The sequence below is a fragment of the Varroa jacobsoni genome, unplaced genomic scaffold (assembly GCF_002532875.2).
Source record: "Varroa jacobsoni isolate VJ856 unplaced genomic scaffold, vjacob_1.0 contig00206, whole genome shotgun sequence".
Lineage (NCBI taxonomy): Eukaryota > Metazoa > Arthropoda > Arachnida > Mesostigmata > Varroidae > Varroa > Varroa jacobsoni.
This window is the reverse complement of record NW_019214427.1, coordinates 1-23,828: the sequence shown is the minus strand read 5'-3', so window position 1 is coordinate 23,828 and position 23,828 is coordinate 1. Positions and strand designations below refer to the sequence as shown.

Below are 23,828 nucleotides of genomic sequence, written 5' to 3'. Positions count from 1 at the left end.
AACTTCTTATAACTTTTAGTTGTTCTGCATTTATCTTCGGTCATTGTTCCGGAGTTATACGGAGTTGTTTCTAAGTTACTATTGGAGGATAGAATTTCTTCGAATGTATAACAGAATAAGGAGTAACAGCTGTGTTCACGGTAATGTAAGAACAAGGCTAAACAATTTTCAACAGATTCTACTCGTTGAAAAAATGAAATTTTAAAATCATATATTCAGAAATCTATTGACTATTCTAGCTTTAAGTTGAGATGTTAGATTTCCATTTATCCGTCCATAACACGTATATATGTTAAATATTAAGTCGTGTTGAAAAAACCGCAACGAGGGAGTTTTCCTTCATTTCTTTAACAGGCGTCACTCAACTGCTGTACGGAAGGCACAACATGGGAGCCTATGTGGTTGTGAACTCAATAAGTACAGAATCTCAAATTCGATATTGTGCTTTGCATAGACAAAGCCTGGAGCCAGACGTCTCATATACGAGCGTTACTTTGCTTTTATATACCCATCTGGCTGACAGCCAATGGTTTAAAAGCATACAGATGCGAACAGTACATCCTATCATTGGTTTGTTTCTTCAGAGGGGACGTGTTTATAGCCCCTTTGCTGCCCACCGGACAGTTCTACATATACGACTGAAGAAAGAGTCAATAAATATGAGTAGATTGATGAACAAGTGGTCAAACCGCAATTAATCAAAGCCATCTTTAGAATTACAAAACCAGATACCGCCTCAAATATGTCTTCCTCTTTCTTTAGTAAACCAAAACTTCTTTGCCTATCAGTCAACTTGGGTTACAGCCTTTTTTTTTTTCATATTGTAATCATTTACGCCAAGACTAGAAGCCAGTTAAGAGATATATTATCGGACAACAATCGGGATGATTCTGTTGCTGTCGTTGTACTGTTACAGCTGTAGCCGTTGCAGAGACGAGGCTCCAACAAACGCTGCAGTGACTGGAATACTTTATTTGGGGCTTACTGATCTTGAGGCTTAATCAATATCAATTTCTGCATCGCGAAAGAGAACTGTGTGTGCGACGATGCTACACTGGCAGAGTGGTGTCAGTGGTCCATGTGGGACATTATGTGTGCAGACGCCTGAAGGGAATAGGCGATGCGTCCAGGAGTGTGAGAACACGGGGCAGCTGAGGCAAGCGTCGGGGCAGTAGCAGTCAAGAATAGAAACGTAGAGCTTCGCGGGTGACTGTGTCACCCTCTCGTCTCTTCCCTTTCAGGCGAATGACTCGACGACTTGAGATCAGCAGCAATGGACAGACTCTTCGAATGTGCTGCTTCTGTTGTCCACCAGTTGTACGTATAGTAGCGACAGGCCCAGGAGGCGACGAAGCGGCAATAGGCGCAGCTTTTACAATAGATCGCTCATGCTGGTTGTAGTAGTAGTCGCCGAGGTGACGTGATGGTGGCATTTGGCGTAGCAGAAAAGCATATTAGAGATTCTCAGCTGGCGCCAAGCGCCTCCTTCTCTTTACTTTTTTTTTCCTGTTCAAACTTATTATCCTTTGGTAAGTTGACGGCCCATACGAAAACAGGATGCGAGTGGCTGAGTAATACTCCCATCCTGATATTCCCATTTATCTACCAGTCTCGAAACCTGACGACCAATAGAGGGTCGATCGCGCCCCTTCTGGTCAGTCAGCGGTGGTAGAGATTTTTCTACATTAATACGGACTTTTGTCTTCATATTTCTTTTCATGATGGAAGCTATTCTAAGTTTACTTGAGCCAATGGAGACTCAGTGCCATCCAATGGTACAACAAGCGTTCGGCTCTGCTTTGCTTCGTTCTTCGTGACGCGTCGCATCCAGCAGATCACCATTACAGACCCTGTCTAAACCTTATATGTTTGCCGCTCACCGGTTGGCGGAGGAATAGCCGTAAAAAAAGGAGTTCGAAACGGTCGCGGCAGTGGCAGATACAGAAAAGGCAGCAAATTATTTTCTAGCAGTTCAGCTGCCATCCTCCTTTGTTGGTCTCGAAAAGGTTTAGTCCGCGCGTCTAATCAATGAGCTATCGGGTGGTCAGACCGCGCGATTTCCTAGCAGACACTGTCATAGCACAGTGGCAATAGTAGTAGCAGCAACGCGGCGGGGGCGGCGGCCATTATCCTCCTAGCTCCATATCTCTAAGCTCCCTCGGCGCAGCTTCGGTCTAGCATACTGTTACTAGAATACTGGCAACAGCGACGGTCGTCCGTTGCTTATCGTAGCTTCTTTCTATTGTCCCTTTCCCTTCCCCCTCTCCTCACCGCGTCTATCGTGGGGCAACCGACGGACTGCTCCGCTTGGCAGCCGCTAACAGAAGGAGGATTCTGCTTAGTCAACTACCTACCTAAACTCTTCCACGCTCCCACCCTTCCTTCCTTTGCTAGCCGCCCACAAGGCTGTTACCACCATGGCAGCCTCGGACGTCACTATAAGTGACAGTCCAGCTGCCAAAACGGTTTCGCAACCTTTTTTCGCAAGCCACTTCCATCAAAGACCGCCGATGGCTACCCCTACATCAACCAGCGTCGTTAACGCCGCTGGACCATTGCCACTTCTATCCAACTCCGCCTTCCTTTGCGTCGACACCGTCGCTCTGCACCAAACAAACTGCTCCTCCCTCCCCACACCAGTATCAGTCGTAATAACAGTAGCGTTATTAGTTGCGGGCGGCAGCTATGGGAGGTGTGATTGTCGGTTGGCTGGAATGCGCAACTCTGGAGGAAATGTGTAAAACGTCTTCCATGCGAGACGGAGTGGAGAGGAAGACTAGAAGAAGTAAACGAGGAGGGATAAATTCTGATAAAAAGACGAGAAACCGCAGATGAACGCAGCTGTGCGGTTATGTTTCTCGCAGCAGTGTCGGAGGCGACGGCAGTAACGGCAATGTTGTGTTCAAGAGGCTGTGGCCGAGGACCTTAACGACAAGGGAAGCCGATCCCTAGAGACGTTAAACGGTGGCTGACCTAGGGTCACAAGAGAAGACTCAGTGGTACTGAGTGATTTCTGGAATCCGAAACGCACGTTGCAAAAAAAAGCTACATGCGGTAGAGAGCGACTTAGGCCACATGCCTAGCTGGGTCCCGTTCCGGGCGACAACCCGCCATTCAGCGTGCCAGGGGAGAAAAAGATGCGTGAGAGTAAAAAGCAGCGGTGTCATTATGGTTGCGACAACCAATGGACGTTTAAATTTTCCTTAGCTGACTTGGTGGCTTCGTTTTCTTCGAACACTTTTCTGCAAAGATGTTTATCAACCATTGAACCATATGTACCTACGTATGGTACGTGATGATTGCACCTAGGGCCAACAGAGCTGTTCTAGTCGCCGGCGTAACTACTGTGCAAACTTGGCCAGCCAGTCTATTCAGCTGATTGTGGAACTTCCGTTAAGAGCTTTCCTCTTGTTGCAATAACAAGAGCGGCAGCAGCAGCAGCAGAAACAGGAATTATTATTATTCCGATTACTAAAGCTCGAACAACAGTTGCAGCTGTTCCGCAACCCAACAATCAGCTAACTCGGTCCCCTTGGCAACGGCTGTTGCTCGCAGCTGGACCCCGCCAAGCGAATAGACGACGATTAAGTGTAGACGTTCGACCGAACGAAGTGTCCTCCAGCAGCGTCTTCAGTTTGCCTGTTTCCATACTATTTGACTCCCTCCATTGTTCTATTCCGTCCCTGCACGCCTGCGCCCACTCACTCCCTACCTCCCTCCCTCCCACAGTACGAAATAAGAAGAAGAAAAAGAACGAGGAGACTAGGGAGGCCAGTACGCCTCAGTCGGCCTCAGGCAATGCTGTAAATTAAAACGGTACGCAACTGCAATTAGTGGTATAAACTAGTAGCATGCAGCGCACGATAGAAGTGTGGGGTTTGTTATATCTGATACTTGCTGATGCTGCTATGCCTAGACAGCTAACGTCGCAACCTTGAGGATGGCATGCTTTGGTTTACGGAAGAGACTGAGTCTGATAGGTCGGTATCAGTCAGCAAGCTGCTGCTGCTGCGGCAGTGGGCGCTCGGTTCGCTTGATATCTAACTATATGAACTTCCTTTCACTCGAAGACTAGCTATTTGCTGTGGTAGTCATCCCCTTCTATTCGACCATAGCAGGTTAATTTATCCTCAAGCTCCTGCAATAATTTCGACTGGCTCCTGCTTCCTGTTTCTCGTTCGTACCCAACGCCTCCCGATGTTGGACGACGTAGCCAAGGAAGGCGAAGTAACCCTGCGATCCTATCGCAGAATTGTTCGCTCGCTCACCCACATGTTTCGCAGATCGGTGGGTCGGCTTTTCTGACCTTGTAGGCAAGGAGACAGTTTTCCGCCAGTGGCAAACCACACACGAGCAAGCTAGCGACTAAAACAAGGGGGAGACGGGATTGGTGGCTGGGACCTGTAATGTGTATTTATTAATCACTGTCAAGCTGGCACAACGTGCTCTTTTTTACGTCAAAATATCTAGTATTAGGTACATCAAGGAATGATAAAACGGAGCTTCGACGAAAAATATCTCTGCCGAAGAAGAGTTCGGTGGAGATATATTACGCAAATACGTAAGAACGTTGACCATACAGCTGAGATATATGGAGTAGAAATTGAAAGCTGTTTTAGACAATAGGTTTCGTGGGGCGGAAGCGTTCAATCAAAGTGTACACACGAAGAGTATGGCAGCGTGCTAGCCTAGTGTTAGAGGAAAAAGCGGGCTTGTAGTCGAGAAATCATCGATTCCAATCGTAGATTTAGTTTTTTTGTAATTCTTAGCCTATTTTTAAATTAAGCACTTTTTGTAAGTCTACCTGAGTCCTTCAACCCAGAAATGGGTTCATGTGACTCCGTGTAGCGTTTCAAATAGAGAGCGTAATCTAATGCTTCCGTTTAATCCTTCTAATGATATCTTTCAAACGTATTATATGAGGTAAAACCAAATAAATAATGGCTGTCAATTTGCCTTAATATAGGATGGGCAGATTCGACATAGCTAATTCGAGTTATATCTCAAATTCGGGCTATAAAACGTCTCGATCACACGTCTGTTGACAAGATCATAATCGCCTCTGTACTATCACTAATTAAGTTAGGAAAAACAAGTTAAGAACTACACCGCGAGCACTGCACCATGGTAGTAACGATAGGTACTTAAGAAATTATAAAATGCAATGTCGCTCTCTAATGAGTTTTTAAAATTATTCTAAACTTTTCAGGGCTCAAGTTGATAACATCAGAAAACATACGCTTTTTAATCTGTTCCCAAATTCGTTTTCATCAGTTTTTTTAATATTTTCTTGAAGTGACATTAATTGCGACAACAAATCAGTGCGGTTATGTTGCAGAAGTTATAGACACCATGTTTACTTGCTGCTGCAACAGGTCTACATGTTGCCATGACAACATCGTTTACCTTTCGCCACTGCAGCTATCAGAACTGATTTTTGTAGCTCGAGCTACCGTTTCGGTTCTGTATTTGTCTTCTCACCGGGTCATCATCTTGCACATACCAAGGCTTGGCCTATTTATCATCCCTAGCCCTGCTAGACAAGGACTCATCGTCTGTCCTTTATTTTTTGACCACCATCTTGTATCTGAGCGTCGTTTCCCTCTTCTTTACTACTTATTACTTCTGTTACTATAACACCACGTGGTCATGGTAACGCTCGAAGTGGCATTCGACTAAGGTTGCCGACAACAGATATAGTGATGCCAGCAACAGCAGTAACAGTATACACAGTGAAGGGATGACACAAACGATATTTCTGTAGGCAGGCACGCAAACGTCGTTTGATTTCACCTAAATAAAGGACTAACGAATTGAATAGGCCAACCAGAAGCAGTTAATGACGGCCGAACATATCTAGCCTCCGGCTTAATCGACATTCTATCACTCGTTCCTTTGTCTTTCCCTTCAGTGCGTCTGCGCGCCACAAGCACAAGCAATGGAGGGTACTATTTGCTCGTCGTGGTCACGCGTCGGACTCCCGGCCCATCTTGGCCGCTTGTACCAGCCACACCGCCATGCGTGCCCGATTGGCCTACAAATAATACTACTTGCCGCTCACTTGTTTGCTGACAAGCCGATCGCGCTAAGCCAACGAACGTCATCGCTGAGTTGACGTTAAACAGCAGTTGTTTCTGTTGCCGTCGTGGTCGTTATACACTCGGCCATGTGAATCCCGTTGTAGTAGCACGCACAGTACTCCGCAACGTGAAGGAACAACGAAACGTAAATGCTACAGGCCAGCGCGCTTCATTTGAAGATCTAATGCCTTCATAGTCAAAGATTTAGGCTATGAAGGTGGTAGATCATATACGCAGTCAGATAGTTAGCTGGTGTTACATGAAGAGAGACAACGAATGAGTGGAAGAGTGTAGAAGAAAGAAAAGACTTACAAGGCAAGTGCCAGATCATAATTTGTCTCATTGGGAGAGCACCGAAAGCAATATTTACCAAATTTAGGAACTGCATGGGCAACCAATATCAGGTAAGGGCATTCATTTATGGTGCCACGTGCGCATAATGCCCTGTATCATAGAAGGTGGAGGTTCGGCACAAGATAGATTTAGGGACAACGACAGTGAAAAGGATTGGACGATGCACTGATGGTTATCTACCCATGTGCTGATCACCCGCTAGCACTCGTCCCTACCGCCATACGACCTAGCAAATATCTAAGGACTACCTCACATTGATCGCTGCAAGCTAACAACGTCCATGCCGACAAACGATAATCCAATGCGCAACTATGGTTAGTATATCAACGCTGCAGTAGTGGGCAATCGCCGTACGTAACGCTGTGTAATGAGCACTAGATTGCAGAGGCTTCTACTACGATAGAGCAGAGTAAGCAATCACATAGAAAATAAAGAGATAGAGTAAGTGTGATAGAATAGTAAAGTATGCGATAGAAAGAACTGGGAAAAAATAGGCGATGTGTCGAGCCTCCTCATTTAAGGATCTGTGGTCTCCCGCAGCGACACGGTCAGCCGACTGGGGTGTATGTGGTCCCCAGAATGTACCGTGTGTGTGTGTGCACGAGTCACCTTTGGGCAGGAACCAAAAGATAAAGAAGGGATCATAGGAAGGCGAGAGGAAGAGCAGAACTCTGTGAAGCAGAGCCGAAGGTATAACGACGAGAGGCCGAACGGAATGTTTACAGACGCATCGAAGGCGGTTAATAGAATGCAGCATAGGATTATGAAGGATTGAATATTAGACTATGAAGCAAAGGATACAAGCTGATGGGTTCGTTCATCGGCTACGCTATAGACGTGAAGCTTGCTGGAAAGAGCGATGCGTTAGGGAAGCAGGGTAAAGTGGAGTTCAACCTGGCGAGAGGGAGAATAGTTGAGGGGTTGTGGGCTATGAGGTCGCTACATGGTACCAAACTGTTAGCGTACATTACGCCAGACAGGGTATGATAGCGGTTGGGGAAAATCATAAATATGTTCCAATATCATTTCCTCTCACAGCATCCATGTCTGTCCGGAGGCCAGCAGCAGGTCTTTCTATCCTTCTGTGTGGCCTGGTTGAGTAGCTCCTGTGGGAGTTTGGCTGGATCATACACCGGCATCCGACAAAACGGCACGCCAACAGAGAACTGCGCTGCTGTCGGTGTAACGAACAAATGCACGGGCTGGATCGAAGTGACCACAGTCAAGAACACATATATATCGGTTTAATATATACACATACTTTAACACGGGCCACAACGGACACATGGTAACACCACCCGAGTGCGCTTAGCATTAATCCACATAAACAGACATGAGGAAGAGTCCCGACGGCTACCAAGAGTTTGGCGGTTGCAGCGGAACAAGTGAATCAGGAAAAACGGCAGACGACTGCGGTCGAGTCCTGATAGTAACCAGTCTTGCTGAGACAGCTTCGGAGGAAGTAGTTTAACTCAGCTATCGCCAGCCTCGTGTTCTTGTCAATGGTGTTTACCGGGTTTACCGGTCAATGGTGTGACGAGAACACGAGGCTGCCGATGTTTATACCCTTACTACTACTTACTACTAGTACCAGCGTAATTAATAACAATAGCTACACCAGCAACCGTTAGGGAGTATGTCATACGTCCCTACGGCTGTCGCCTCTGCAGACCACATCGAAGTCGATTGGCTACCCCACGCATGCCCGCCAGTCTGCTTTACCTTGCAAATCTCTTATTAGAAGCAAAGGTTCAGTATGTTTTTTATGTGTGATAAGAACGGCAAGAAGGAGGTGTTTTCGATGGAGAGATTAGGGCAGTTCCCATTAATACGATTACTTTTTGCGCCGAAAATTAGCAACAAAAACACCGAAATTATTTCAGCCAGAAGGGCTGCAAAACACCGCGCAGTTAGGGGAGACGAACAATAACCGCCTGTGAGGGCTTTCTCGGGGTGAAGTACCCAATGATTAGAGGCAATTGAATGTATGAACAAATACGTATAGACTCACCGGTTAGCACGTAATATGAACGGTCAAACAATGTTTAATTTTCGCGGGCAATAGTATATGCATTTGAAATCTGTAACATTGCGCCACGTTCTGCTGTTCCAAGAATGGTTCTTGTTAGCAATTGAACTTAAAAGATACGTTATTCAGTGTCTATGTATGTTATGCTTACAGGGTAAACAAAACATAGCTTTAGGGTGTAAAGAGACGTCCAAATAATCTTATCGAAGGTACGTACCATCGCTACTGAATAAATTGTTCAACCCACAGTTATAATGCCATGCTGGACGGAAGCAACTGATCAGATCACACCACCAGCGTAAATGTTTCGCTAGTTACTATGGTTTCTATGACGCGCACATCGTAAACATCGCTGACGACTGTATCATCGACAGGCTGGGCTAAGTTGACAATCTATATGATCGAGATGTTTATAAAGTGACCGTTTCTCGTTTCCGCCCTATTCGTGCATGGTCAACGAAAATTGCGTCGAAAACTTACCATAGCGCGCTAACCGCTACAATTATTTGTATATGCGGAAATAAGTATGTAGTGGATTTACGTTTATAATTATCTAGTTACTTTAGAGGGGTCACTATACAGTCTGTTGGAAACTAAATTGACGTCTGTAGTAGTAATCATTCAACGTTTAGGTTTGACAGGGGTGTACAGCTTAAGCGTTGTCAAAAAAGTGTAACCAACGATTGCCTAGCTTTGGCTATGAGCCATCGCGTGATCTTCTAGGAAAGCTTCAGAAGAGCCTCAGGCCTAGGTTAGAATCAAAATGATAGGTGGAAGAAAAATGAATGAATGAAAGAGGAAGAAGACAAGCAACAGTGCGTACAAGAAGACCAGCTCACATTGGAATACAGACATCATGTTCTGTCTTGTAGATGGTTTTTACGGTAGACAAGAGAGAAATCGGTCTCTATTCACAACCTGGGCCATTGTGGAAGTTGTTGGAGTTCTGTTAATGCAAAGGCTAATGGGAAAGAACAGTCAGTACTGCATCACATGTATTCGCTAAGACTTTACCTTATTGAGATCAAGAGCTTAGGAGATATGGGCCCAAACCATATATGCAGCTACTTCTTGCGCGTTTTTTCATTCCGCCCATCTATCCAAATCCAATATTTATATACCCGGTCGGTTTTTGTCAAAAACAGGACGAACTTGAAAAGCGGATAAAATGCCTATGGAGACGGAGGGGCTCGGGAGGGCCAGAGCCATACACACCTACCATGGTCATTTCCAGGTTCCAGCCTCATTTGGAAGTCAGTGGCAAAGAATGAAAGCAACCATAGAAGCACGTGCTGGTGGTAGCGGTGGACGTTATTTTTTGGGGGTTGTAGTGTCAACTTAACGGAAGCCTGAGCAGGGGCAGCACGACCAGGCGCAGTAGCTGCATGGCCTCGAGCGGACAGCTGACGAACGACTAGTGCAAAACGTCGAAACAGTCTACATTCACTGCTTTCGTTGCTCGCCACTGCCTGGTTGCCCGCGTTGTCGCTCGTCTACTCAACGACTAGCGGAGGCAGCGGCAGCAATAAGTTTGGGAACGAAATGGAGTAGTTAGACGAGACGGAATTCAATTTTAGAGCGGTCAGAGAAGCTAGAAAGCGAAGCACCGGGTAGGTGGTGGGGAATTTGAACGTAATGGCAGCCGTCCCTACACCCTCACCTCCGGCGTACGAGAAAATCCTTCCTTGTCTCCCGCTTGCGTACATGTGCATAAGCGCATCGGAGGATAAGAGGCACAATGACCTCCGTCACCAGCCGTGACAGAAGGCTCACAGGGAAAATTTTAGAGAAGAGCTTGATGCGGGTTTCTACTCTCCCAGAAAAGAAGGCTATGTGGCAAATAGTTTGTTTGGAGAGGCAAAGAACAGTTAGAGAAAGATAGGGACCGCTAGATTTATGGAGCAGCCACCCGCTGCATAATCATCCCTACTGCCGCTACCGCCAGAATAAAGGGGATCCCCACCTCGTCGCGGCCCGAGTGAAACATAATTCCATTGACTGATCGCCCGTCAGTCGTTTTGTTTTTTAGCTTAGATCGCATGTAAGTTTTCACTCTCCTTTTTAGCTTTCGCACGGCAACATCTTCTTCCCAGTACTGTGCATAAGTGGGTCAAGCAAGAACCAAGCTCGGGACTGATCTAGGGTCGTTTTCCATATCATAGTACATCACTGTCATCAGCATCCTGATCGTCATCGCTGTCCTGCTCGAGAGAAGAATGGTCAAGAGTGGCCAAAGGAAACAGGTCGATGATGGTCGTAAATGAGCGCCTTCACCTAGGCCTCCATTGACACTCTACACGGCACCGTAGTACTCGACACACGAATGCTGACCTCTACAATTGCGGGCCAATCGTTTTCTATTGTAGAAAAAAAATATTCACTCCTTTATACGTATGAAATTCCATGAATCCATATATATATATATATATATATATATATATATATTATGATCCTTCTTTTAGAAGATTTATAATTCCTGTTAAGCCTTATTTCCAGATGTTTGCCATGCTATGTGGACGTTTACTATGTGAAGTTACCGCTGAAGTTCATACCTTGCACTGTTTATGATTCTAAGTTAGTACTTGCTGTATCAATAGTTGAAATGCAGAAGGTGCACCCCACGGCTGCTCCAACCAGCCGTAGTAAGCATGAGACGCACTTTAGGTTATGCAGGCCACAGAACAATTAGTAGGCCCCATATCAAGCGCTTTTAATACTATTTTGTTACTGTATCTTTCAGGATTGTGCTCATTTGCACAAAAGGTTAATATAGAAACTATAGTGCAATCAGACAACCGTTACCTCTATGGCAAGCTCAAGTTAAGCTCAATCGACGATAACAGTAGATCCGATAAGGATCTTACGTCCCGATCGTTCGACCTGTGGCGTATGCAGTCGCACAATTTTATTTCAAATAAATACGTTGTTATTATTTGACCTTGGCTTGAGGTACAGTAAAAGTGAGTCACCAGTTTTACAAATGGCGACTTCCTCACGAGAGATTGCTATGAACGACATGTAAGGGTACAAGGACTTGTATAGAATTTCAGTGTTGCCGTGATATCGGCTCGATATCAAAAACGACCGCGATTTTGGCAAATGTAAATAGTCCAAGCGGCATTAGCCACGACAGACTCAGTAACGTACACAATACTGTGGTTTATAACGAACAGCTATTTTGTGATGCGACACAAGCTCTATCGCAAGTTCATATATCGAACGTAGTCACTCTGAGTATGTGTATATCTATATATCGCTGTTTGTCCGAACCACTGTGTTCAATATATTTGTACCTGCTGTCTGCTCTCTAGTCGCCCCGCAACGTAAACCGCCTATAACTAGCAGCATCGATAGTAGTACGGAGGCAATTCTCGCTCACTTACTCACAGAGTTCGTTTTTCCGTCGCTTGCTTTTTTCCCTATTTTCAATTTCCGTTCCTGCGTGACGGCCCGTTAGTTGCCGGACCGTTTTCTTGAGTGACTGCGCATCATCATAGATAGCTTTGGAGAAGTGCCAGAACAACACCTCCATTCAGTCCATCCGAATCCACCGAAAATGAGCCAACAAAGCCTGTACTGTATGTTAGCCTATCTGCCCGTTCAGCAGGCCGCACCTTTCTTAGTTTTCTTTCCCTCGCCTGGGAGAACGACGTGGGAATACTCGTTCGTTTGCCTGCTTCCCGCTGTCTGTTATATCGCTCTGTTGATTTTGTCACAAATCCAAGTAGTCGAGCAGCGCCATTCCGACAGCCGGCTACTGAGAAGCACTTCCTTAGAATAACGAAACGAAAGAAGGGTCAAATACCTCTGTTGCTGCCATTATTGCCGGTACTATCAACTTCTCACGAAGAAGGAGGTCGTCGTACCTATTGTTGTAGGTACCATGTCTGGGGACCGCTGTTCCGACTAGAAGCGGCGCAAAGAAAGCGCGATAGATAGTAGCAGTAGTCGCTTCTGGGTAGAAGAGGCCGTGCAGTGAATCATCGTCGTACTCGCGGTCGTGCCATTCCAAGAAACGCAACCCTCAAAATGGCTGCAGGTGTGAGTCAGCCGATTTAGATTTAGAGCAGATAAGTTCCGATTTCTTTTGCGCTAGCTCCCAACAGACCATCGACAATATCAGACAGATTTAATTCAGCAACTATTACCGCTGTATTGAGTCCAAACGGAACCGAGACAACAATAAGCATCGTTGTGAATATATATATGTCCTACGCACCTTTGAGCCAGCAATAAATTGTCATCGTTCGCTTTAAATAAGTAGACAAATTAAATAAATATAAGTAGATGAAGTTTGATACGGCAGAGGCGTTGCTCACAGGTGTGGTTTTGATGTAAGGCCAAGACCGACCACAGACCATTCGCAGGCGTGTACTTATTAAATTATAAGCAATGTCAGAAAAAGTAAAGTGATCTTTGGCCCCTTGAATTTAATCACTGTATACTCTGTTCTAAATATTTCCGGAAGGTGCTTGATAACCTGTAGTAACATAAACTGTTGATTCCTTTAGTCCATACTATTGCCGGATGTTGTTTTGTATGAGGACATCGAACAGTAACATATCGTAACCAATATTTTTGAAGTGGAATCTGCCCCCACGCCCCACCCCACCATGCTGAGCTTGTGGTTTTGTCTGAAAGGAGTACTACAAATACCCCGATAAAAAATAGAGCCCATTCATGCCGGCACTCGCAGAGTGCCACGAATAGATGTACAAATTGAAAGAGGCAATAAAAGCTGGCTACGATAATTCCCATTAACACAATATTGGAAATAAAAATATCAATGCTATTTTTATCTTTGGAGGTAATACTGTATTAGATAGAAGAGAGAAGATGACTTATGGCGTAGCACATCGTAAAGCTGAATGCAAGAAGCATAACAAAAAAGGTTGTTGAAGATAAACTGGCGTCGAAAGCTCTTACCTATCAGCTTCTATTATAGCCTTATTCAGGACGCCTATCACGTATTAATTATTTTTACCGGATTATGATGATGTGACCAATCGATCCTACGATACGGCTATGCGCACCACAATTTTGTCATGTCTGTGAATTTTAAATAATCGTGACATTGTTTTATCGCGTGGTATCGTGCGATTTCGGTGTACGCACTTCTGTTCGATTAGGAAAAATAGCAAGAAGAAGGAATGATTCCACTGGGACCTAAGAGGGCTTTTTTCTGCAATATATCTCCTTCATTTTCGTCTTACACTGTGACCCGGCTTCCTACTTCTCGTTTTTTCGTTGCACTGCCCCGTTTTTGTGCTTCGAACGTTACGTACTAACGAGCTTATGCTCCGCGTAGTTTTGATATTGTAGTAGTATAGTATTAATGGTTAGGGTGCAAGCATCTGGTGCAGACTCTACTCCTATTCCGGTAAATGGCTTTGTGACATAGGCAGCATAGCTACACCGACTAGCCGTTGCTGCTGCTCCCAAAGCGGCCAGGGGCTCTTCTTTTTCTGAGATGTTCCATCATTCGAAAAAATAGGAATAAGTATAACCTGTCGCAGCAAAGCGCAGAGAAAATTAAATCAGCCGCTACAGCTTTCCGTTCTTCCGTCGTTCATTTTTCCTATCCCTTAGCGAGCACTCGTGGATCTTCTTCAGAGATGGCTAGAGCGGAGTAAGCCTCAGAAATGCTTCGTGAAATTATAAATGTCTGTGGGCTGCTTCGTCGATGAAGTCGACAAGTAAAGCCCTGCTAGTGAGGTTACTAACCAAGCAAGAGAAGACTGAAATGGACGAGGTTGAGCGATTCGCCAAAAGAAAAGCGAGTCAGTTGAGCTCACAACTGCCTACGAGCTGGCCTCGTTCACAGAAGCTCGGTAAACAGTACTCGTAAAACCCTCAAGATATTGTAGTGTCCGGATTTTGTCACAAAGATAGGTATATGTACATGTGTTTTCATGGACAGCCATGGACTCGTGGTCGCGATATGTGTCTGAGAATCTGGAGGTGCCAGTCGTGTTGCGTCGGTACAACACATTTATATACAAGCGCAACATTAACGACAACAGGCGCACCACGGACTGCAAAAGGACTTGACCGATTTTCAAAAATCCGCTGTCGATCCTTACCGCAACGAATGGAGGGCCTGACGGACAAGAAGTGGAGGATGATATGTCTAACAACAGCAGTTTCCCGAATCAGTCGAAAATCACGCTCTCATATGTACTAGTACGGGTTCCTATCAATGCAAGTACTATGTGTGTTGCAACAATATACGAATTGGCAACGTTACTTAGGATTTTCTTACTTTGACGTTGCTAGTTCTCTAGAAATTACGAAGGTTTATCTAAAATATTGCTGCTTTCCTGCTTATTACCCACAATAATTATATTAATTAATAATAGGTAATTATAATACTACCTACAACAGCGCGTCACTGTGCTTACACCATCCAACGCTACAGCAAGGATTTATAATAATAATAATAGCGTGTTCCTTACGGGCTTCGACAAGCCCTTCAACATTTTGTACCATTCTTTATTGTTTCTGAATTCTGCAGCCTTAAAAAATGCTTCCGTCTCTTAGAGTCTTCGTCAACGAAATTCAGTGACTTCGTTAATTCATCGTTCGTTATTTGTAGTGTTCACGTCCGACCAAGCCATCATTCGCATAAGCAAAACGCATTTGCCTATTTCAAGTTTAACCGTTGCCGATCGGCTCGCCTCGTCTCGAAGATCTGTGATCGGATACCCTTCTCGAATCAGCGTATAGAAGCATATATTGACTTTAGGCTTCGTATATTCTTTATTTAAAGGAAAGTTTACCGTCTTCGAGGCTTTGTATTACGACTGGCAGTTAGACAGGAGTGCAATTGAATGGAAAGCAGTTATAGTTCTAGTTGAATTATTTAGCTACGGCAAAACTCTCAATTTTCCTATTAAGGCAAAGATTTCAATGCACTTGATTATAGTAAATGAAGGCTGCGAAATACGATCGCAGAAGTTAAGAATCACACCCTTTAGAAAAGTTTGGCAGGACAAAAAAATCCAGTTATTTTTACGAGTATATTAATTAGAGGCCTATAAGGCCTTTGTCGTAGAAAATTAACACTGAAATGAGTCGGTGGCTTCTAGTATGCCCACCTGTCTTTACTATTGAGATGCTTTATCATGGGAGAACTACTACAGAACAGCAGTGGAAAGATCAAATAAGCAAAAAAGAAAAGGCGAAAAATCATCTCCTTTCAGCCAGTACTGAAACGTCTCTTACGACTGTTACGTCAGTACATTTACAGCTGACACGTTGTGCCATAATTCCGATTATCTGCTTAATTATACCACTGAGATATATAAAGGCCTAGGAGGACGGACTGTCAAACGGATGGCTACGAGTACCGAATCAAATGGACGCTTATGACGAACAGAGACGGCCATTAGATGAAGTTCCCGCAAGCGGAATCCACAACGGTCCTCTCGAAGTAGAAACACGTCTAGGAAGTGAGCTCTAAGACTTCGTTTACTACACGTAGCAAGTATGCAAGCTTCTTTTGACAATTCATTCAGTGGCTCAGCAGAGATCCAGGACAGCAATGCTAGCAAAACGTCCTCAGCTTTCAGTGGATTCAGTGGTTTCCTGTTGCTTTTTTTTCCTGCTTCTCATAGAATCGCCATCTATCATGAATGCCCTTATCTTGGTGTTCAAGGTGCCTTATCTTATTTTATTGCTTGTTTCCTCTCACCATGACCTTGCTTATCCGTTCCCACGTTGGGTCTGACCTTAGCTTATGTTTTGTAGCGAAAGCAGCGTAAGAGATCATTATTGCGAAATCCGCCTTTCTCCGTACGCAGCAATATATGTATGTCCATACGGTAAGCGTGTACGCAGCCACAGGAATGAGCTTAGGGCTACACCCTACAGCAGTATATACGGGTAGGGGTCCTATCGCCTACTGTAATATATTTTACGTGATGACAACACACAGATATCACTGGCTCTGACGTTCTTGCCTCTTGACGATGAGCAAAGGGTAGGTAACGCTGTTATGGCTTCAATGCAAACATGCGGCTGACTACCTGCTATGCAGTACACTACGTGGTGCACACGCAATAATCGAAGAAGCCCAACGATGGACAAGCAGCACGCGAAAATGGGCGCACAAGCATAAAGATGAATAATGCCACGTTACACTAATGATCCACGCACATACAAACATACGTTACCTCATGCGTCACAACACAGATTGCAACATAACACATAAATACCTATATGTGCGTATTCCGTTAGGCTGCAGGCAAGCAGGCAATATTGTGCCCCCCCGTTTTGTTACTGGAGCTTCGACGACTTAGAGCATGCCGGCGACGTATCAGGGCCCCCTTGAAGACTGACGAGGCAAATGGGGTTCGTTCTCTGGCCAGCTGATGAACATGGGGGAATGCAGGGCTTTGGACAAACGAATTAGCGAATGAACAAACGGCGAAACAGAGACTGTGGCTGTTGTTGTTATTAGTCGTCTTCTATTTCCAGTTAGGTGACAGCCATCGTTCTTGCTGCTATTGGCACTACCTGCCGCGAGCTACTCTCTTATAGGCCTTTTTCGTTCCTTCCTACGCATTTCTATACCAGGACGCGGAGGGATTTGGGGGTGACATGGCCGTACACGGCAACGCTAAACTGGAAAAAGCCGTACCTGCAAACATGTTGCAGTCAGGTATGCTATTCGTATAGGGGTGTATATATTAAGCACGAGTGATCAGGTGAAACAGGGCCAACAGGTTTGGTTTGAGGCAGTGAGCTCAATTGTGCTTTACTAGATTGCTAGACGGTTGTTTCCCTAGCGCACCTTCATTTGGCACTCGTAAGGTTAACCGCTCATGGTTTGACCTCTTACGCTCTAATGTATGTATTTGTACTAGAGCATTTCCGGCTTACGCTTTACTGCCTCTACTACCTCGGATGCTACTATGACTACTGCATGGCCGGTATCTATCGCGCATTACAAATAGTACCAATGGCCATAAAAAGTTTTTTGGCGTGCGACTGAACTGTATACCGGCTTCCTGTATGTAATGCCAATCTGCAGTGCATAGCCGCTGTTGTATTGTGAGGTACAAGAGTAGCTTTCTTTCTCCTTTTGCCTGCCTTTTTGACTTACCGCGTCGTGCATAACCCTTTTTCTTATGAGCCAAGTTTTGGCTTAATCTAGCGAGAGTTAAGCGGAATTGCCGCTGTTTAAGCACCCTGGTCCGTTTCCCTCTAGCAGGCGGATTTTATTCAGATAAGGCCACCTACAAGAAAATGCACATCAGTCTTGTTCCCCTCTGCCCACTCAAGGTCATAGAACTCGTAACAATTTGGTAATTTGGTTAGAGAGACGTATGCGCTGCATAATCTAGAATCACGTATTGTACATACAAATTACTAGCTGTTGATAGACAATGCTGCAGGTCTTTATATACATAAACGTATACAGTTTTTTTTGTATTTTCATATAAGGCTGCCAAATGCACTGAAGACGAGAGCCTGTTGTTTTTGTTGGGAATGGGGTAACTAACCGTACTGCCATCCTAAAACAGAGGATGCGGATGGAAATTAATTTTGATCAAATTGTCAATAAATTTAAATTTATATACGCACTTGAAATATACATTTATAACACGCTAAGCACACTAGGGTTTACATGATATCATACGGTATACGTTTGCGAGATTCATGAGTCGGGTTAAAACTAATGTCATCGAAATATTTATGAAATAGTCCACCTATGGTTCATGTTGTTGTGTACCAGTTATGGCATTATACATTATACACCATGATACACTACCACCGTTTGTCCTGTTAACGAGCCAGACTGGCTATCGATTGAATTTGCGGGCGGCGAGAATTGTGATCTATTCACAAATTTTGATACATATCACAAGGTTGCCTTCACTTCGTACAAAGACAATGCTCATCGGTTTCCTGAAACTCTGTTTCTTTTTTTTTGTTAAAAAAGATGATGAAGGCCGGGCACTGAATATTGCGTCACTGTTAAACTGGCGAAGTCCTTCCTAAGTCTTGTCTGTCATGGCCTCCCCGTTCGACAGAATTCGTGATTGAACTTTCGAAGCCATTTTAGGCTTTCCATTTCAGGCTTTTTGTAGTGGTAGAGTTTCTAATAGGTTGAAATGGCGACGGAGGTTTTCAGTGGATAGTGGCATCGCCGCCAGGAGGTAGACACGCCTGTTACGGGTTGTTCGATGCGATTCCAAGCCTTTGTTCGGTTCAAATGCTCAAAACCCTCAATTGTGAGATCATCTCGAGCGACGGGCGCAACGATGAAATCGAAAAGTTGCAAAACGGCTAAGAGGAATGATCGATGAGAGGAATGATCTAAGTACTGAGGACGAAGCTATTAAGTCATTTTTGCATCTTTGTGTTATGTGCTGAAAAAAACTTTTGCCGTTATACAGTATCAGCAACTTTAGGTAGGTGAATCGATCAAGATATGTTAGCGGTCGCTCTCAAGAATATAGTGTGTCACGAGCCACACCCTTTCACCTCCTTTGAACCTCATTGCCCCAATTTTAGTCAGATTGACGATTAGTTTCGATTTCAAGAAGCGGAATGTAACCTGGGGGTTCGCTGTACGTGGAAGCGACTGTTTCGTGAATGACTAAATCATCTGCATAGAGAAGAGTCTTTACGATATTTCTAGGGCTACGTATCATGCCCAGAAGGCATTTAAGCAAAATTGAAAAGAAGACAGGGCTTAAGCTATCGTCCTGGGCCACATGTGTAGTCTGGAAGAACACTAACATGTCCGAAACCCATCATCGATTGTAATCCTGTTCTCTTGGAGTATTGCTGCTATTAAATTAAGCACATTCACGGAAATTCCAACATTAGAGAGGGACCTTAAGGCTAGGTATCTTGATGTAGAGTCAAAGGCGGTTTTGAAGTCCATATATACTGTGTGGGTTTACTTCCGATGGCTGCTTAAGGGTCATTTGATATCAGAAAGAAAGACCTCCCATATCGTTTCGATCGAATGCTGTTTCCGAAATTCGTATTATTTTTTTCGTACCGCACTCATAACCGTAGTCTTCTAGTCAGTAAATACGAAAGAGGTTTGTAAGAAACACTCCTTCGTGATCCTGCGCCGTGACGTCTGTCGGCTTTTGGGACAAAGAGAAGCGGTACATCCAGCCAATGAAGCGAAAATGGTACGAGACGAAGATATTTATAGAAGAAAGCCGTTCAGAACGGCGCTAGCCCTATGGCGGCCTTGAGGTGTTCATTCCAGATCCTGTTTGGTCCCGTTGTCTTCCTTCAGGATAAACTTTCGAGCACCTGAGTTACCTTCAGGATACAGAACTCTTGGCCTAATCTTTTATGTGTGCCCGTTGTAGATACGTCCCACGTCGCGGTGATCTGTGTGGGGGACAGTGTTACTACAGAAGAATATCCCACTAAAACGATCGGTAAGCACTAATGAAGCAATGGGATACGATGTAGGCCTGCGGGGACCAAGCCATTTATATGACTGATGCTCGGCCTATCTTATGGGAATCGCGTCGTGCTGTTCTCGGTATTTCTTGCGTTGGGTGGCATATATTTCACGATAGAGCATGGCGACCATTGCGGCCAGTGACTTCGATCGTAGTACTGCCAGTAGCCTAAAGACATCTCGGTACGGTAGGTAAGGTGGCAATTATAATCAAATAAAGGCCGATATGTGCCGAGCGGACTGGATAAACCGAAGCTTGCACAATGTCGACGAGATAACGCGAATAGAGCTCGACATCAATCGCATCTGGTACTGGGAAGATTCATAAGCCCGCTCTAAGAGCTTCTTCAAGTCTAATTTACGCAGTAAAGGTCTAGTTCTCCAGCCAAGCAGTGGTCTGAAGGGCATATTGAAGTCTAATCCGACAAGAATGAATGACTAAAAGGCTGTCCTTTTTGACGAAGAAAGTGATTGTGTTCGGCGTACTTGAGTTTTTCTTTAGTGGCATGCATTGCAAAAATATCTGTGGCCGAGCCTCCTGCAAAATTGAAAAACGTGGCTGAATGTCTTCGTGGGGTTGATTACTCTGCAATTATACATTATCAGTGTATTTCGAAGGACTAAAGTCCGGCTTGGAATGGGCTGACCCAGGTTCGTATTGAAATATCGTGCCATGATGATGAGAGCGCTGAAAGTAAGATTCGACACGACCCGTAGGTCGCGAACAAGCTTCTCCACGAGGGTCAGAGCGCACTCCTTCTCACTGGATCGCACATACGCCTCCACAAACCGTATTCTAAAGCCACACGAAGCTATGGCATTCTTCTCTAAAACACATAGGACGGGGCCCTAATTCGATGAATTTAAAACACTCAGACTCCACCACTGAGGCATTCATAGTTGGTTTTCTTCTGCGTAAAGCAGTAGACGAAATGAACTGCCGATAAATTAGGCCGGCCGGTTGCATAGATGAGCACAAGGGTATCGACTAAATCTCATGCTTTCGGTGCACGTAGCGACAATGTAGAGGCGTTCCCGCAGTTCCACTAAACGATTCTTTAGTGTTGTTCACGACTCTGGCCTAAAAATAGCTAAATTGCGCAATCGGTCCCAAGCATTGACCGCGCAATTTAGGGCTGCTGTTTTCAGCGCGACCAAAATCTGGTTCAGAAAGTTGTCGACCTTCGACGGTGGCAGGAGCTGCGCAAATACCATGCTAGGTGCCGACACATTATTAAACCGATTCAGATAATAGGAAACCCTCTTCGAAGCAGCAACGATCCTTCGATGCACCTTTTACGAGACATGCTATTGTATTCAGGCCGGCGGATTGAACTCTCGGATTTCAATGATACAGTTAATCTGGCCTAGGCCATACAATCGTAGCGTTTTTCATGAGTCTGTGAAGACGAAGTAACTATTGAATGTGCTAAATAAGCTGCATTGCTAGACTGTCCCTACTTTTGATGTAAAGTACTGTTCAACTTATTAGGAGGATAAATACGCATATTTGAATAAGGAAATTAGTTAAGGACCTAAGTATCTATACTAAAACGTCGCATCTGGTAGAAATGAAATGTAACACTTTCAGCACTTTTCTTCATTTTATAATTTAGCTCAACTAAGTAAATTCGTTTAATTAAATATTTAAATTCAAATTCTGTTCATCTATTACAAGCTCAGTTGTTTAGAATTAGTCGTGAAATTGAAGGATGTTGGTCATATCATTCCGTCTTTCCCTAACATTTAATGCTATTAGAATACTGTTTCGGTAAATGTTACCACGAGCGGTAATAGGAAGCTATGAAACACGAAGCTACTCCGTGTATACAATAGCTCAAGGAGATCACTATAGTTACTCTGGTAAGTGTATGTCTTATCTACATAATCCACTTATAACATTTTTTGTAAACAATCTTCTAACACCTCAAAATTCGAATTGGAGCTTTGACCTGGCGTAGTACATATTCTTATACTAATTGCGTTAGAACAAAGTCCCAAATTCGCATGTTTCGCGTACCACAACCTATTAATATAATATCGTCCTTCTTTTTTTGCCCTTTTCTCCTTAGGCCGTTGCTAGTCATTGAAAACTAGTAACATAGCAGACATCTCGCCATTGGACCTGGATCCTCGACACCAGGTTAACCAACCAACGTGGTCCAACTCGACTCAATATAAAGATACTAGCGAGACTTAGGCAGACACACTGACTTAACGTTGACGCGAGCCTCCTCGCAGGAGAAGGAGGACTGAACTGTCAGAGATGAATTGGTACTGGGTAGCAGCAGCCGGAATGCTGCTGAGTCTGTCGGTTGGGGTGACGGCCGTGGTGCTGCAGAGATTCTATTTCCAGTATGCCCTCATAGATATCATGGCCATCATTGGTTTTATGATCTTCACGTCTACACTCGTGTCGCTCATCCTAACTCGGCTCGGATTCGCGTTCAAACGTCTGCTGGCTCGTTCACAATGGGCGGACATGCTTGGAATTATCACGTTCCGCAACAACAGTGCCTTAATGTCGCAGCGGCCGGCGGGATGCTTCCCTTGTCAACCATCGCCCACCCAGCCAGCGTTCTGTCCCGACAATTCGGGCGACATGCTGACAATCTTCGAGGACTACTCGCAATACCCTCCGCAGCCGCGGCGTTTATTCGACACGCACCGGCTAAGTCCAACCACATCGCCGGAAGGCGGCGTAGGGGTCGGTGCTGGTCTTGTCGGAGGCTCGCCACCAACAACAACGACGACGACAACAACAACAAATGCCCTGCAGCCACGGGTCTGTCTTCCAGACTCGGACGAGGCGTTGCTGTACGTGGTACGATCGAACGGGACGTTCGTGCACCTCGACACGCACATCGTCAGCGCCAACAATTGTTGCAACAGGCTCGCAACGGTAGGCCTAGGGCCAGAGGACCTCCCGCCACCGTATCATACGGTGCTCGCCGCATTCGAGCAGGAAGAGCCACCCCCGCCATACGGTGACGGCATGTCCATTACGCCCGATGAGGTTACCGGCGATGACAAGAAAGACATACCAGGGCATAATGACGACCGGACGCCAGTCATCAAGGAGCAGCACCATCAGCAGCAGCAACGACAGACGCTGACGACGGGGGAGAAGCTCGGGAACGAGGCAGGCACCGACGATCGAACAAGCTCAGGTTCAACGGAACAGCTATCGCATATACAACAGCAGCAACAGGACTCTCAACCGTTCTTCTCAAGTACCGTAGTAGTTGATGAAAATGATAGCGGTGAAATGGAGCAGCAATTGGATTTGGCAGTACAGCGAGACCGGGAAACATCGCCACATATTTAAAGACAACAGCTGCAGCGATAGGCGCTAGGTAAAGTACAAGTGGCGATGACGACGACAGGCGGCGATGAAGAGCGCCATACGCCTCCAAAAAAGGCATAGGCCAGAGGAGCGAAGCGTACACCTAAGACGGCAAACACCGTAGCAGCTGTAGAGACAAGAACAGCGACTGTCGCCAGCCTACCAACCCCCACAATTGAGTGCTATGAAAGGACGTGACATTGGTGTGAGCCTCGAATACAACGACATGAAAATAAGGGCTGTCGTGACTAAGTAATGCCAAGAAAAGCTCGGCCAGACCGAGAAGATGCAGGAAAAATATGGGAAAGCTGCTGGGTGCAAGTCTGTTCAGGGAAAGCAAATAAAAATAGAAAGAAAGGAAGGGTCAGCGTACACAGTAGCGGGAGCGGAAAGAGATGCTGACACAAGAGATACAACTACTAGGAGAGCGACAACAACGGATGAACCTTTGCCCCCCATTCGCCAGCTCCATGGAAGAGGTAATGATGATAAGAAAAAAACAGGCGATATTACGCAATTCTACGTAGAGGAAATGGACGAGGAAGACATGACTAGAAGGCCTCAGAGAGGTTAGTTTAT

General features: G+C 45.1%; 1 protein-coding gene across 2 annotated transcripts in view; it reads left to right on the top strand.

Moving 5' to 3' along the window:
• The window catches only part of LOC111270926 (uncharacterized), a 45,640-nt gene extending 21,827 nt beyond the window's left edge, over positions 1-23,813 (top strand). For both annotated transcript variants that reach the window (XM_086972694.1, XM_022851409.2), the window contains one exon: positions 21,976-23,813. In XM_086972694.1, the coding sequence (XP_086828820.1) occupies positions 22,170-23,231 (1,062 nt within the window). In that variant the 5' untranslated portion in view covers positions 21,976-22,169 and the 3' untranslated portion in view covers positions 23,232-23,813. The remainder of the gene's footprint in view (positions 1-21,975) is intronic.
• Positions 23,814-23,828: the final 15 nt, after the last annotated feature.